The 15,648-nt window shown below is 50.6% G+C and overlaps 1 protein-coding gene across 2 annotated transcripts in view; it reads left to right on the top strand.

Moving 5' to 3' along the window:
- Nucleotides 1–15,648, top strand: part of LOC146205858 (terminal nucleotidyltransferase 4B-like) — a 65,861-nt gene that overhangs the window by 28,073 nt on the left and 22,140 nt on the right. Inside the window, exon 1 of one of the 2 annotated variants that reach the window (XM_084590508.1) lies at nucleotides 775–1,633. The exons of the other annotated variant lie outside the window; for it this stretch is intronic. Within the exon in view, the coding sequence (XP_084446634.1) occupies nucleotides 1,530–1,633 (104 nt within the window). The 5' untranslated portion in view covers nucleotides 775–1,529. Of the gene's footprint in view, nucleotides 1–774; nucleotides 1,634–15,648 lie in introns of those variants that run through there. 2 annotated transcript variants of the gene reach the window in all.

The raw sequence follows: 15,648 nt of genomic DNA on the forward strand, positions 1-15,648 counted from the left end.
CCTTCGACATCTGCAAGGCTGCGGCAGCTTGGAATTTTCGCGCATCCTGTGCCAAAGAGGGCGAATATTGTAATTGTACTGCTCAGTACAAATTTTACTATGGGGAGTGTCCCTGCGTGCTGCAGTCACATACCATCTTCGATCAGGAACAGGCGAGAACGCGTCTACGTTTGCTGCTGCGGTTGCATTTCGGTTTCAGCAGCGTGTAGTTAGTACTTACATATACGCTTTCGTCCAGACTTGCTTTAACCCGGTCGTTAGTCGTCCGAAGGGCGGTGTGTTTACATTAAATGTTTTTCGGGACAAATTAACGCTTTCCACCGAGTGCAAAGGATATGCTTTCTATCGAAATGAACTAGCGCAAAATGGATGGTTTTGGTTTATATCAGTTAATTGCCGTTGATTTAACTAATAGTGCTCATCGCATGCCATAAATGAAGATAAACAGCGCCGTTGGCCTGTTCGCATTGGCGAACAGAGGGTTTGCCGGCGACGCTCGGTGGATTTGGCGTTGCTTCTGATAAGAGTGCTAGCGAGCGTCTTCGCGTGTGACCGTCGGCAAAGCTGGCGAGTTTATTTTCTTCCACAAACATCTGCATTGTGAGTATCGCGGTGACGAAAGCATTCTTGCTTTATTCGGGAACCCCTCTCCCTCTTCCGTGCGCGCTTGTTTTTGCGGCCCTGCTAAATAATCAGCGCCCTGTAGTGTCCCATTATTGCTGCGTTCATCGTTTCAGGGGCGCGCATTGGTGATAGCATGCATGTTCGTTTCGCGACCCGAAGCTTCGTGCCGGCAGTCCTTTTTGAGATTTCTTCTGGGTAGCTGTGCGGCGGCTGGTCAGCGGCGACCTGTGCTCTGCGTCTGACCCAAAGCTGTGGCTCGCCCCCTCGAGCGGCCGCCTCTTGCCGCGCGATTTTCGGTGACACGGCGGCGCTGGCCAGCGCTCGCGTTCATTGTGTTTTGAACTCTGATTGCGAAAATCGAAGGCATGGGCGGTGCTTTTTGCGCAGCCTTGAAACTCGATTTTCTTAGTCGCTGTTGCGCGAGTTGGCGGGCACTTTTTCCGCCACAGGATCGGGTCTAGAACGCTTGCCATCTTCTGGCTGCGCCGAAGCTTACGCGCCCTGTCGTCCAGAAGCGTTGTCTTCTGCGACCCGACGGAAAGCCTGTCCTGGATGTATGTATACGCCTGTAAAGACGAACCACTGCTTTGACCTTCCCTACTGGCACACCTTCGAGTGCGGCGCAAATCTGAAACCTACGGCATCCGAGGTGGGGTGCGCAAATGGCAACGCCGAGTAGCCTCTTGTGGCCGACGAATGTTCGCTGAAGTGATTCGCGAGGCCCTTATCGGCATCGCCAGGGAAGAAGGCATCAGCGACTCGCTGCGCACACCACCTATCCGCGGTCAGCTGGAAAAGAGTGGGGCGGCGTGGTGTTGCAATCTGGCTCACCGTGCGCCACTGGTGAGGCGGCCCGATAGGGCGGTGATCTTGCTAACATTGCTGCCAGCGCTGCGGAAAGTGTGATGAGCCTGCTGCAGCTGCCGCGGTGTCGACAGCCGTGGAGCGGCCTCCTGACGTCGCCCGGCCTTCTGTTCTGGTGCGGAGACCCGCGCCAGGGTCTGCAGCGGTAAGCGCGTTTTTTCTCCCTTGGGCTGCGCTAGGCGCCGATAGTTTTGCATTATTCGCGACTTTGCTTCCTCCCCCCGAAAGTGCGCGGCGAAGGCGGCTTCGTTCGTTCGGACAGCACTCGTGTTTCCAGGTGATTCATTCTTCCCTCCTGGCGATCACGGCCGGACGTTTTCCGCGTTTCCCGCCTTCCCCTACCTTCGCTCGTAGCCACTTTGTATGCGTTAATCCCGGAACTTGGACCCAAATACCGTCTTCTTTGCACAGGCACGTGTGGCTGCTCACTGTCGCGCTTTCCGTGTTTCATCGTGCATTTGGTGGGTGTTATCGTGGAACCCTGAATAGCATGAAGCATAAAAACGACTGGGGGGAGGGTCAGTGCCCTGGTCGTATCCGCGCCGGGCCGGCTTTCGGTACAGCTCTTGGAAAGTGCCAGCGTGAACGAAGTAGGCCGGCTCTCCGAAATGCGGCATTGCAAACCATTCGTCTCCGCATGTTTGTCTGCTGTAACTTTCACTGAAGACCCGTGCTGCACGTCGTCACCGCTCCAAAACATGCCATTCGCGCTCTCTGGTTTTCGAGTAGTTTTTTTTTTTTTTAACTAAGCAATTAGGCTAGTTTTGGCACTATTAAAAATGCTTTGCTTTCCCTGCATCCTTTGCTCAGTTTGGGTAACTGCTCCTTGAAGTGGGCGGAGATTTACACTTGCTGATAAATGGTCTGACCGTGCTGTCATTACACGCGCCCAGTGTTGATGCTGTGACGTTTGTTTCGTGCCTGCTGAACCTTAGCGGAAATCTGCGCAGGTAGTTTTAATTAATTTCTCTGTGCTGCGCGTCGAACTTGAAAGCTTTACAAAAAAATTCGGACTCTTTGGCGACTAAAGTGGCGAAAGGCGAAAGCCTGAGTGCTGCATTCTGCCACGCGACTGTTGCGCATGTAGCGATGAATGCTGCTACGAGTAAAGCAAGCGACTACTCTCACATTCTGCGAGTGCATTTATTCAGTGAATTCTGCTGGGCAGCCACGAGATCGCGCTCCTTGTTCTGCGTTTACTGTTGTGGTTGACGTTACCGGGTGCGGACATTAATTAGTGATTAATTGTACAAATGACCCTAATCAGAGAGCAAAATATGATTAGTCATTAATTAGTAATTAATTATTGAGTCATTCTTTATTTATTAAATAATTATTTATTGATCATTGATTGGCATATGGTCATATAAGGCACGCATTCACGCATGCTGTAGTGATGCTCTGTGATTGGGCGATACCTCCATGACGTCATCCCGTCTCGACCAATCGAGCCGCCGCAAAAGCGTGACTTTTGCTGACAACGATGAGGCAATAAAGGCTTTCGCCTTAATAAAATTTCGTCGCAAAACTTGCGCACAACTCGCCTTTGGTGTACTGCCAGTCGTCCATTCATTGTTCCAGGTACTCAGGCTGGCCATCGCAATTTTCTGGTAGAAAGCTGCGTGTAGCGCGCACGTGTCTTCACTCTCGTGTGGGACAGCGTTGCCTGCTTTTCAAGGAGAGCTGTGGCTTTCGCGCTGTTTTGCAACCATAGCTGTGTGAGGGTTACATTGGGGAGCTAATGCCGATCGTTAGGTCTCCGCTGGAAAAAGTCGCATGCTTTACAAATCTCCACCTTCTGCTCGGTCGGAATCCGTGAGGGCCACCTAAAACTGCCGTGATACACGCGTGCACAGAGGGGAAAAAGTTCTTCCTGAGACATCTTTTGTCAGCCTCCTCGTTACGATTCTGCGATGCATGGCAGATGCGTTTTTTGACGCATGTTTGCGACTGCTACCGTTGTAGTTCGTTGCGCAGCGCGCGGTTGTCCGCTTTGCTGGCTCGCAGTTCTTAAAACCTTTCTCAGCACGCTTACAAATTCACAAATATCTCTGCTCTGGGTAACTTCCGAATCCCATGCGTCCGTAGACGTAACTTGGCGCTCTGAGGGCAGAATGCACGGCGGCTCCTCTTTTCGCATTAGTCTTTCTCGCGCGCCTGCAGTCGCACATGCCGAGAGGCGTGCGGCCAGGGCGATGAGTGCAGGTGGCGACGTGCAGATATCTGGGTTTGAATACAACGGCAAAAACAAACAAAACCGCGACTGTGGATGGTATTCGAATGTATAAAACAGGTATGTAGGAAACGATAATACAGGCGTTTAAACTGATATGACTGAGGTCACGTCAAGCGGGGAACGCTGAGTGGTATGCAGGAATTGTTTCCCGTCACAGGTTGATCAATCGCTCGCTGACGCACTTGTTTTCGTTATGTACGGCGGATGCTTAGATTTCGGCTCATGGCTTACCAGGAGTGTTTCGTGTATTCTTTTGGCATGCAGCAGTAAATGCATTGGGCAGGTGGCGCTAACACGCAGCGCCTTCAGAAATAAGGGCGTCTTGGGGCGGCCTTCCGGTACATTCTCCGTTCTCTTCAGGTTGTTAAATTGTCGCTGAGCAGTTAACGCCTCGCAGAGGTACCGGTCCATGATTTTTCAACGCAAAGGGACGCAAAGAAATGGGACGGCACTGACTTCAACTGCCCAGTTACTTTTCTGCGAGCCATGCTATTTGTGTTGTGACGGAAGCGGGGAGCTGCGATGATGTACTACAGTCAAGACGGGGACACATGTGCGTGTGCGATTAGATGTGGCGCGCCGCTGCGAACGTCGTCGCAACGGCAGATCGCAACCCTTCGCCTGCATCGACGGGCCGCGTGCGGCAATCGCAGCGATGAGCAGCGGCAGCCAATGGGAGCGCGAACAGCGGCAACGTCACGGTGACGTAGGAGGGCTGTGCGGTGGAGCACACTGGAATTTTGCAAAAGGACGGATCTCAGAGGAGGCCAAAAAGATTCTTCTCACAAATCCCATCACTAGAGCCATATCCATCATATGGATACCAGCACGCGAGTCTGTCCCTGGCAACGAAGCTGCGCACCTGCTGGCCCGAGATCTCTACCACCGGGCAGCGGTAGAACAGCCCGAATGCAAGGGAATTAAAGATTGCGCTATCACATACAATGAGATCACAGAATCTTACAAATTAGATCGAAAAGTATACCCTCCCCCAGATCGGTCTCTCACTAACAATGAAGCACGCATCTGGGCGTGATTACAAGCCGATAACTACATCTGCCCTGTCTGGGTTTTCTTAACACAGACCGGGGAGGAAGAAGATTCTAAATGTGAAAATTGCGGACAAATTAAGGCACGCTAGATCATATAATATGGCCATGCACCGATTCCCCAGGCGCCGGCATTAACATTGATAGTAGAGAAGCCTGGGAGGTTTGGCTGCGGAGCGGAGATCCCACCGTTCAGCGGCACGCGACCCGCCTGGCGGCTGAGGCCGTGAAGAGTGCTTGTAACCTCACCTGACCTCAGCCTGCGGGGCCCTCCTGACCCGCTCCCCGGCCTGCGTGCCGGGGGCGGGAGATGAAGGGCTCCTTTTCGGTGGAAATAGTTTTCATTCATTCATTCATTCATTCATTCACACCTCTCGGCTCTGCCGTGGAGGTGCTGCGCTGCCGAGCGGGCGACCGGTGCAAAGCCTTCTAGGAGGCTTTGCCCGGTGCCGCTGGCATCTGAAAAATGCTTTAGTATTGTTTCTTCGTGTAAATAAAGTCACTGGATGCAGGACTGTCAACGACGAGTAAATTGTGAAGATCACTGGCCAACACTTACGTGTGATAACTGCGACACAAGCGAGCTTTTTTTCACACAACCACCACTGCTGCTGCCCGGTCGATCGCCAAACGTCTGCTCGCTCCGCTACTGAATGCGCCGCGCAAAGCGCGCTTAGGTTAATTTTATAATTGATGGCCTTCCCTGTACATCGGTGATGAAATTCGCGGTCCACTGCCTCTGCGATGCGAAACTGGCTAGGCCTAGCGACGACGAGGGCAGGTATGGATCAGTGCAGTACAATCAGCAAAGCTGCTGCTGCTGCCAGCCAACAAAAGGCCCGAGCGCGCAAAAGCAGGAGCGAAAGCCTTGCATAAAACTTAAAGGCACCAGGAAAAATTGCTGAGCAGAAATTGAGCCTACTTAAAATTCGCACAATCTTCAGGTGGCCGAAATAGTTATTCTCGGTGCATTCGAGTCCGGAACCTGGGCTGGGACCAACGAAATAGCAGCACTGGAAGAATTTGAGACCAAATCTCGATGCCCAGCTGCTACCGTGAATGCGTCTTCCGCAGTGGGCGCATTTTAGATGTCAGTGCAAGAACATGGCCACTTCACATGCAACAAACCGTTGCGCGTTTCTTATCAGAAAACTAGGTATATAAGTAAAAATAAGGCAGGGGGCTGTGACTTGGCCCATATCGTTAGTTGGTGTGACGTAAAGGGTGGTACTGATCGTGCGCACGTTTTGCGTCGGCTGTTATAGTCCTGCTTGCTTCCTAGCTTTGTAGTACGGACGTTTGATAGAGCATATGCGGCAATCAGGTGTTTCCCAGTTCCATCGCATAACCTGGCGTCTTGAGCTTGATTGAATCCGAAACGCATAGCGGCATAACGCTTCGTGAACCTGTGGCATGGTGTTAACATTGGTAAATCGCTTACAGACCAACACCGATCTGTGACGTAAGCACGATGCGGTGGCGCTTCTATCGCCAGCGTGGGCCGACTGGGGGTGAAAAGTAGGCTTAGCGCCCATAGGAATACATGGAAGCGAAATATTCCAAAGCAGTTTTCTCATTTCACAAGGCACCTGAGATGTCTTTATTCGGTACAGAGCAACCATGAACGCCCTGGAACAGATCGTGGATGTGTGAAATCTTATTACCGAGACGAAGTATTCTTAAAACACCGCGAAACGTATGAGGGTGCGAGTTGAAAGGGCGATCCCATAGAAACACATGTAAACACAACTTACCGGAACATTTTGCTCGGTTCAGCAGCGTTGAACCCTTCTCATTTTTTGGTAAACGTCTTGTACGACGCCCAGACGTCATGTTGCATGACACACTACATTCCCTTGCAAGTAATGAAAGTCTGACGACTTGCGGAACCGCTCACAGCACGACAAACTGACCGCGCACAGCTGCAGACGACCATGCACCAACGGCGCTGTCGCTAGCAGACGCTCCGGAGCTGGAGGCGGCCGCGGTGGGTATCGCCAGCTGTGCTGTCGTCTGCTGCAATCCGCGAATCTCGTTCGGTCCATATTGTTGTATGACGGTTGACAACTGCTTTTTAAATGTAATTCTGTCTAGGACGTATCACTGGAGCGACTATTACAAGCTTATTTACCCTATGCGGCAGCATGTCAGACTGTAAGCAAAACTGCGCGATTCGCTACACCCAGCTTGCCTTTAGGAGGTGTCTGGATTCATAACACAAGTTATTCGGGGAGTTTTAAAAGTAGACTGCCTTCGTAATGACGCACCATACTTTATCACGCGGTTCTTCAAAGCGCTGGTCAACGTTTAACGACCGGCCACCACTTCTGATGCTCTGCGAAATGAGAAAAGTTCGGTAAGTTGTGTTTACATGTGTTTCTATGGGTCGCCCTCCCAACTGGCACCCCCATACGTTTCGCGGGGTTTTAAAAATACTTCGCCTCGCTAATGAGATTTTATATTTTCGCTATCTGTTCTAGGGTGTTCATGGTTGCTCGGTGTTGAATAACGATATCATAGATGCCCCGCGAAAAAAGAAAACTGCTTTGAAATCTTTCGGTTCCATGTATTCCTATGGGAGCTAACCCTACTTTTCACCCCCAGTCGGCTGCGGTGCCGCGAGTGGCCCCTTTGTTTGTAAACACGGTGTTGGTCACTATACAGCTCTGGTCAAGTGTGTTTAAAAAGGCGTTTATATGTATAAATTCGTGTTCGCAAGTTTCCTCTCATAACGACTGAGGTACTTAATTACCTGCCATCTGTTTCTCCAGAGTGACAGTGTGGGTTTTCAGAGGTGCCGCCCTTTTCGTAGTAGTATGTGGTTATTTTATTATATATCCAAAAGGAAGGAAAATGTTTGCCAGTCCCGGTCTGCTACCTGAAGCACCTGAACTAGGATGGCGGAAATAAAGGGGTTGTGAGGAAGCGGTAGAGGAAATCAAATGTGAGCGACGGGGAGAAAAGACAGTGTACTTAAGTAAAAATAGATACACTATGGTTACCTGAGGCCCGCAGATGTCTTGTCACTAACACTTCGCAGATCGGGCGGGCCTCCACAATAGCTCTTTTCGTTTATTATGCGTTCGTTCAGCACATTGCGCATCCATCAAGATTCGGTCGCCGCATCCGGGTTTCAATCCACGATCGACAGGATGATCTGATTTACGTGAACTTATTACGCGGGCGAAGTTACCAGCCAGAATAGGGCTTTCGGTAATGCCACCAGCGTGTCGGCTAATTGTACGCTATTACTGCATTCATAGCTGTCACCCCAACATTACTGATAACCGTGGAACTGCCCTTATTCTGGTGACCGTTACATCTACGGTGCCGACTTCGTGCACACAAGGGAAAAAACCGCGTCCTGTTGGGCCCGTGTGAGGATTTCTACGGATTACAATTGATAGCTCGTTGCAATAGCAGCACGCACCGCCGACATCTGAGCTTCCGTTTTTTATTGCGAAAGCACTTCTAGTTTAGCGCGATTGATTTCGCTGATTTCCGGTGTCCGTTCGCCTAACCGAATGTTGCTACGGCAGCAACCGAGCATAGCTTTGCTTTGCGCGGTTAACCAAGACTGGCTATATGAGTGAACAGTACTACCGTGGCCAAAGTCAGCATCAAATTTAAAGAGGCCTAATTAACACAATTAAGCCTCTTTTAAGCCAGGTTAGGAAATTAAGTTTGAACAGACATTGGCATAATTACGCCGAACTAAGCCAAATTGAGCGAGATCATATTACAGTAGTACGTTGCGGTTTGAATACAGTAGCCGTAATTCTACCTTCCTGGGCTTGCTTAAGCCTAGTGCGAAAGCTCTCCTAGCTTTCCCCCTTCTATTATTCGTCCGTCTGCGTAGGTTGAACGCACAGACGATAAGCTCATTTTGAGCTTGAAGAGCCCCGACTTCCGCTATCAGCCGCTTGCTAACCGGCGCCATGTTGAGAAATGCGAGACCTAGTTGGCCCAGAGCGGTGATTGGCCGGTCGTAAAGAACGTATCTCACCGAACGACCCAGTGTGAACATGCGCGGTCGCAAGCTACGTAAACGGGAGTTCCAGCCGCTATGCGCACTGCGATAAATACGATACTTACGAAGGATGCGCACGTAGCATGGAGGAAGGAAACAACTTAGGAGAGGCCATTCCCAATGCATTGGAGAAAGTGTGGCGGAAGTGACGTCAAAATTTAGGGTTAGCAAAGTCGGGCCATTAGCAACGGCGGCGCTGTTGCTATGGTGCCTGTTGCTATGAAAACTCGGGCCACTAGCAACAGCGTTGTATAGGTACAGTCGTGAGCAGCTTTGTCTAGAGCGCGCCGACGATACTCCGCGGAGCATGTCAGTGCCATCTAACGTTAGGCTCTGGGTTTGAGTTACGCGTCCCGTGCGCATGCGCGGCCAAAATAAAGCAGTGCCTGCTCGTGGGTTCTCGACCTCATTTCCATTCAGTGATTGCGCTTCATGCCGCCAGGCACGCGCTTAATGATACGTAACAGCAGCCTGAAAACCAACGCGTTTCGCGCAAATCATGAAGCGGCTAGGCAAGTGCAATGTTATATCGGGTTATCGCTGGGTTGAAAAGCAGTTGCAAGTGATAACGGATGATCGCGCTTTTCAAACAAATACCATAGCAAATAGTGCGAGAATTGGACCTAGTTGGCTGTTTGGGGTCTGTTTTCGTACTATATCCGTATAAGGTTACGACCACGCACCATGCGTTGGAGGCGTTTCGTTTGATGGCGTATTTTTGGGCCGGGTTATAACCTATAAGGGACATAGCATTTGGCACCCCTACAGATATAGGAATTTGAATTCCTATTCCTCCACGATAAAGTACAGAGGCGATGAGTGGTGCGTATGCAGGAACGCGCGTTAATCCGCTCTGAGTCGCGCTTGCTTGCCTGGCAGTCTCGTTACACTCGAGAAACACGGCATCATCGCGATGCTCTGGCGACCATCACCTCACAAATTAGGGTGCCTCGATGCTGAGAGCGGGAACGCATTGACGCACCCTATCACAAATGCAGGCTATGCGACCCTAGGGGCAAGAAAGGTACTAGCAAGGCAGGGGCTGGATGAGCAAGTGATGAGCAGGCATCCTTCTGATTTGCCGCGCATGCACACGGGACGCATAGCTCAAACCCAGAGTCTAGCGTTAGATGTCGCTGACTTGCTCCGCAAAACCCCGTCGGCGCGCTCTAGACAGGGCTGCTCACGACTGTACGTGAGCGTCGCGGAGAAAGAAAATGCGAAGGGTAAAGGAGGAGAGACGTTGCAGCGTCCGGTCGCGGCGCGGCCGCGCCGGCTTAAAAAAAAAATGACGTCAGGGCCTCTTCTAAGTTCTTTCCTTCCTCCATGGCACGTAGTCTGAACGCGGCTTTACTTTCTCCTTCAAACCAACTTTGCTTCAGAGACCAGACAGCATTTACCTTCTGCTATTTTGTCAAGAAGGGCATCACTGTCGTGATATATTGTCGAACAACGAAAGACGCCAGAATTTCAATCGCTATCACTGCAGTATGAGATGCGGCGGCGTGGGCTAGGTTGCTTATCCCTCGCCTCTCGTCGAGAGTCGCATTTGAACTCGCGAGGAGGCGCAGCTTGTCAACCCCTGATCTAGTGGGAGTGGAAAAAAAAAATGACAACGTTACGTTGTCATGTTAGGCTACATTGACAGAAACCTGTAGCGGTAGCGTTGCTTCTAATGCTGTCGCATTTTACTCTTGGGACGTGACTAGCGCCCTTATACATAATTTTGTAATGGCTCAATTGCGTGTTTGCGTCGATGGGATAGAACTTTTCCGCTGAACCTTTCTCGATGTTTGGTCAAATGTCAAGCAATTATTTCTTTCGCATTGGCTTGATCCGAGCAGACCTTTCTAGAAATCATTAATTTTTGCCTCGGTCAGGTGGTGCGCCCTGCGTAAAGGAGCGTAATGTCTGCTTTGGCTGTGCGAAGTGTTTTTGTGCACGTGTCGGCTAGTGACGTGACGTGGCACTTCCTGCAAATGCGCGTGCCGTGAAATGAGTTATGTGCCTTACAGGCACTGAATTTTTTTTTTGCTGCAGTGTGGCCTTTATTGACTGAGTTATCGATTAGAGGTATATTTTTTTTATGTAATATGATATTGAGTTATCGATTACTTAATTATACGGCGATCAGTGCCTTCTTTGAACGAGTGGGGTAGTCGGTCGATTAACAGTTCAGCAAAGCGCTGATTGCGTTTTTTGCCGCCTGACATGCTTGCCGACGCGGAGAGAGACAAACAGGCGTATTTGAGCGGCGAGGCGGGGCTGTTTTGTTTGTTTTTTAAAATGATGTCGGCGAGACGTGAGAAAATGGGAGTTCGTCGTGCGGAAACAGGTAGGCTCAGTCATGGTGCTGGCCCCTCTAATAGCTGCGCACTTTTTAGGCCGTAGTCATTTGGAATCTAACGAGTGGCAGTCGCTTCCGGTTAGTGGCGGCTGCATTTCTAGTTAGGTCGTACGTCGTCCGAGGAGCCTTTCCGTTCCACTCGTGTGCCACGGATGTTGGTGGTCGGAATCGCGGCTCCTTCTGGGAAGCAATCGTCATATGTCGAGCAGTTGCGCAAGAGGCTTCGGTAGACGAGAAACGTCAACACGGGGTCGGTCGAGGTTGTGCACGGCCAGCTGTGCTCTGCAATGCGAGAGGGAGGATTCCCGTTGTCGTTATACGCGTCAAATGTAACAGCTCTAATTGAACTTTAAGACGGTCTTGAAAACTCGCGCAGTTTCGACAAATTTGGCTGGAGGCTACGGCGACGTGGCTGTAACGGCGTGTCCGAGAGAGAAATTGTCGGTGGTGCCTTTATGCCGCTTTCAGCTGCTTTGCCTGTTCCTAGCGCGTACGCGCCGGTAATTTGACGGCATTCAGTTGCCAGAGATAAATCTAGGGGAAACTCCCACTTGTTGCGCTGGGTGGGCGCCCTCATTATAGCGTACTCGACGGTACACGTGCTGCGAGCACATCGCCGCTGCTGGAAACATTCACGGAGACGCCGCACACTCGCTTAAATGTGTAAAGTTAAGAACCGCCGTTCTTTTATTTTGCACGCATTACTGTACGGCCAAATTATGACTGTGTTCCGTACCAAGAAGCGCTGCTGCCCCGTAATTCTCGCAGTGCATGCGATGCGCCCAGTGGAGGGATTTTTAAGCATGGAACTATATGAAAGCAGTGGATTACCTTCCACGCTTGCCGAAAAGTAGTTCTTTGCAGAAGCAGAACCTAGCGTAAATGCCAGGTACCAGCGTCACCTCATCATGCACAATGAGCCTGCGACACCGAGATTACCAGCAATATTTCTATTTTAGTTTTAAGGGAAGGCAGCCGTAGTAAAGGTGGGCGAGCGAGATAGTGAAGGTTGCAGGCATAACGTGGCCGCAGCCGGCGAAGGAGAGGGTTAAATGTATGTGCCATGGCCATGCGCTGATTGGTTGGCAGTTTGTGTGGCTCTTCGGCTATGCACCAGGACCCTTGGATCTAGGGTGCCTCGGTAGCAGCGCCGCAAGAGACGCGGAACTACCAAGGCACCCTCCAGCCAGGCACGTACGCTACTCTTATCAGTTGCAGTTACGTTCGTACGATTTAAGTGGGGCATTATATCTAAGTAGTGTTCTCTTTCACAGAATGCTGTATATTACGACTCAAGCCTCTTGATACTGTGCCCTAGAAGAGGGCACTGTACCCTTGCTAAATTGGCCATTTTTGTAGCCGATGTTAGTTTCCGCAAAATGATTAACGCAATGGTGACTTACTGCACTGGCTCGGACTAGCCTGAAAGCCCCGGCCCGGCACGCTGGCTGGGCCATGAACTGTTCCGTCGCATTCGGGCCAGAGTGGGGCCTAGTGTTGCGGGCCCGGGCCGGGCTTGGGCCAGAGTGTCGATGTCCGGCTTTCAATTCACTGTTATGGATTGAATCAGCAGCAACGCGGGTAAAATAAAGCTGTGGTGCGCTCTGAGAAAAAGTTAAGGTTTATTGACTTATTTGCCTCGCTGCGGTAGCTTAGTTGCTGGACTATTGTATTCCGGGTCCGATCCTGACCGTGCTGGCCGCGTGCTGATAGAGGTATCCCCACGTGGTTGAAAGGATGTGGAGCCCTCACTACGGCTTCCCGCACAGCCTTTGACCGCACGCAACCCTTTTACTTTTCGTCGTTATTTAATGGTGACCAGTTCTTCCATGAATTCAACCCGTGAAATGCTGATTAAAAAAAAAAATCTAATTCTACTGGCTTCGAGGATGCTTTATTGGACATCGCGGGCCATAAAATATGACAAATGCAAATCTTAGGGAGCGCTGAGTACCTAATTACGGGTTTATGCTGTCTTTTTAATTTCCCTTGGAACTTCCCAATTTACCCTGTTGTCGCTGCACATCACATTTTTATCACTTTCTTTTGAGTTTGAGTTACTGTTATTTGCGTTTTTTTTTTTGTCGACCATTTTCTTGTGTGGGCAAAGGCTGCCTGCTCACAGTAGGCAATTTACTTAATTTACTTATGCGCGTTACTGTGAAGTCGGAGCTGGGCTCAGTAGAGCGACAGTTTAACAGGCCCGTGCCGGGCCCGGGCTTGAAGCTACGGTCCTGAGCTGGGCTCGGGCCTAAGATTGAGGCCCTTGCAGTGCTTTAGTGGGCTTGGCCTCGTGCAGCGCGTTTGCATCCAAGTGTTCACTCTGCTCAAGGCACTCTGACCCCGCATGCATGCAGCGTTGCGTGCAACACCTGTGTGCACGCAACCGGTTTTCCTGGGTGCCGCCACATGTCTTTCCTCTCCAGTGGCTTTGTCTATTGATTCCTACCGCTCTTCTCCGCTCTAGAGGAGCGTACAACTAGCGCTGGATCAACTGTGGCGAAATGGCGGCGGATTCGCTGGTGGCGTTTATGCAGCTACGGAAACAAGTTGTGCTGTTCTCTCGCGCTCACGGAACAGTGGCGTAGGATGGATCGCGCATCTGCTTCGTAGCTGCAGAGTGTTGTCCCGTTGGGACAAGTTAGCTTAAAGCTCGGGACGATTGCCGGCTCGATTCTGCCGTCACATGCCTGCTACAACTTGTCAAGCTCGTGGAAGCTTCGGATGCTGCATTGACTGACTGAAAAGCTTTATTGAGCAGAGATGAGGGAGGGGGATGTGTAGGTGGGGTCCCTAGTCCGGGGCTCCAGCGGTTGCCGCTGCATCATGGCTCTGTACGAGGAACGCCTACAGGGCCGCTGGAGGGGCGATGTTTCTTCGCGTGTGATAGCCATCCGGCGCACGTGACGGTGCAAGTTGTCTGCAACCATCGCCAAAATATCAACCTGCCGCTGCAGCGGGATTATGGAGTCACGGCCGCAGTTGATTTCACTCGCTCAAATCGCGATTGAGAGCAGCGTAATTAAGCGATTAAGACCCGTAATTAAAAACAAGCTTTGTGTTTACATGTTGCAGCACGTAGAAATGAGTGCAGCCACTCATAATAATAATAATAATAATAATAATAATAATAATAATAATAATAATAATAATAATAATAATAATAATAATAATAATAATAATATAATGATCAACGCGCACGTTTCGTTCGTCCAAACGCTGCTGGAAGCGCTGCACTGTGGTGGCGCATGAGCGCAGTCAGGCGATTTTTTTTTATATTTCGCTGGCTTTCTTCACACGCCGGGGAAAAAAAAGCTGCCATAGCGAGGTACATTGGTAGAAAAAAAAAAATGGGTAGGGAGTTTCCGGACCCCTTTAAAACTTTTATCACTTGGCCGTAAACTGAATGGTGAAGATTTTACATAATACTAGTTAACGGAGCAGAATGTACGAATACTCTGAGGAGCGCTGCATGACTGCAATCAGTATGCCATTGGTTTCACCCAGCTGTGCTGTACTGCTTTTTTTACTCATTGGTTGAAGTTACGTGAAACCCCTATATCCATAGATCAACGCTGATCTGTGGTGTAAGCAAGATGCAGGGGCGGAAGTGCTGCTCCATCTGCTCCACTCTGCTCCAAACAGCTTTCCTTTCTCCACCCTGCTCCAAAACGCAGTACTGCTCCAAACGCCCGGCTGCCTCGACGTTTTGCCATCGAATTTTGCTGAGAATAAGTTTTTGTTACATAGTGGGCCGTTAATGGCATTGCCTACAAAACAGTGTGACCTGACCCAATCAGATGTTCGCAAAGTAAATTTAAAACGAGACACAAGCATTTGAGAGAATTGTAAAAAAAAAATTACGGCCGATTTGCGTAGTTAATCAAATGCGAAGTAGGTGCGTAGCACTGCTTAGACACGGAGGTAAGCACAAGTTGCTTCACGGCGTGGTGAGCGGCTCGGAGCCGAGATTCAGGGAGCACCGCGTCTGCTGTCCATGAAGGCTGAGGAGTGACTGATGCGAGGGGAGATGCTGAAATTGAGGACGCGCGAGCGACACACGACTGCTCACTCTAAAGTAACACACGCTTGTGCAATGCTGCCCAGTGACAGCCGCCACATCCGCAACTGACACGCCCCTCACTGTTTTACCCTCTCGTTGGGTGCATCTAGCGGCCGCTCCACCCCCTCAGTGTTAAGTCGCATGATGCGGTCGTCGCCACTTCCCTTTCCTCCTCTTCAAGTTCAAGCAGAGACGGATGGGTAGAGAGAACGGCTTGTGCTGGGGGGTGCAGTTGTGCGGCCGCTCCGCATCCTCAATCCTGAGCCGCGCAACGCGCGCTTAGCCACCTTCTTTCTCCACTTCAAGCTCACAAAGAGAGAGAGAGTGAGCGGCTTCGGACAGACATCTGCGAAATCTGTGATTGCGGCTACTAGTGCTATGCACTAAAAGTTCTGCGCACATGACTAGCACCTTCTCCCAGCTTTTTGGATCACT

This window comes from Amblyomma maculatum, chromosome 1 (genome assembly GCF_055883805.1).
Source record: "Amblyomma maculatum isolate TAMU_Amacu chromosome 1, ASM5588380v1, whole genome shotgun sequence".
NCBI classification, from domain to species: Eukaryota; Metazoa; Arthropoda; class Arachnida; order Ixodida; family Ixodidae; genus Amblyomma; species Amblyomma maculatum.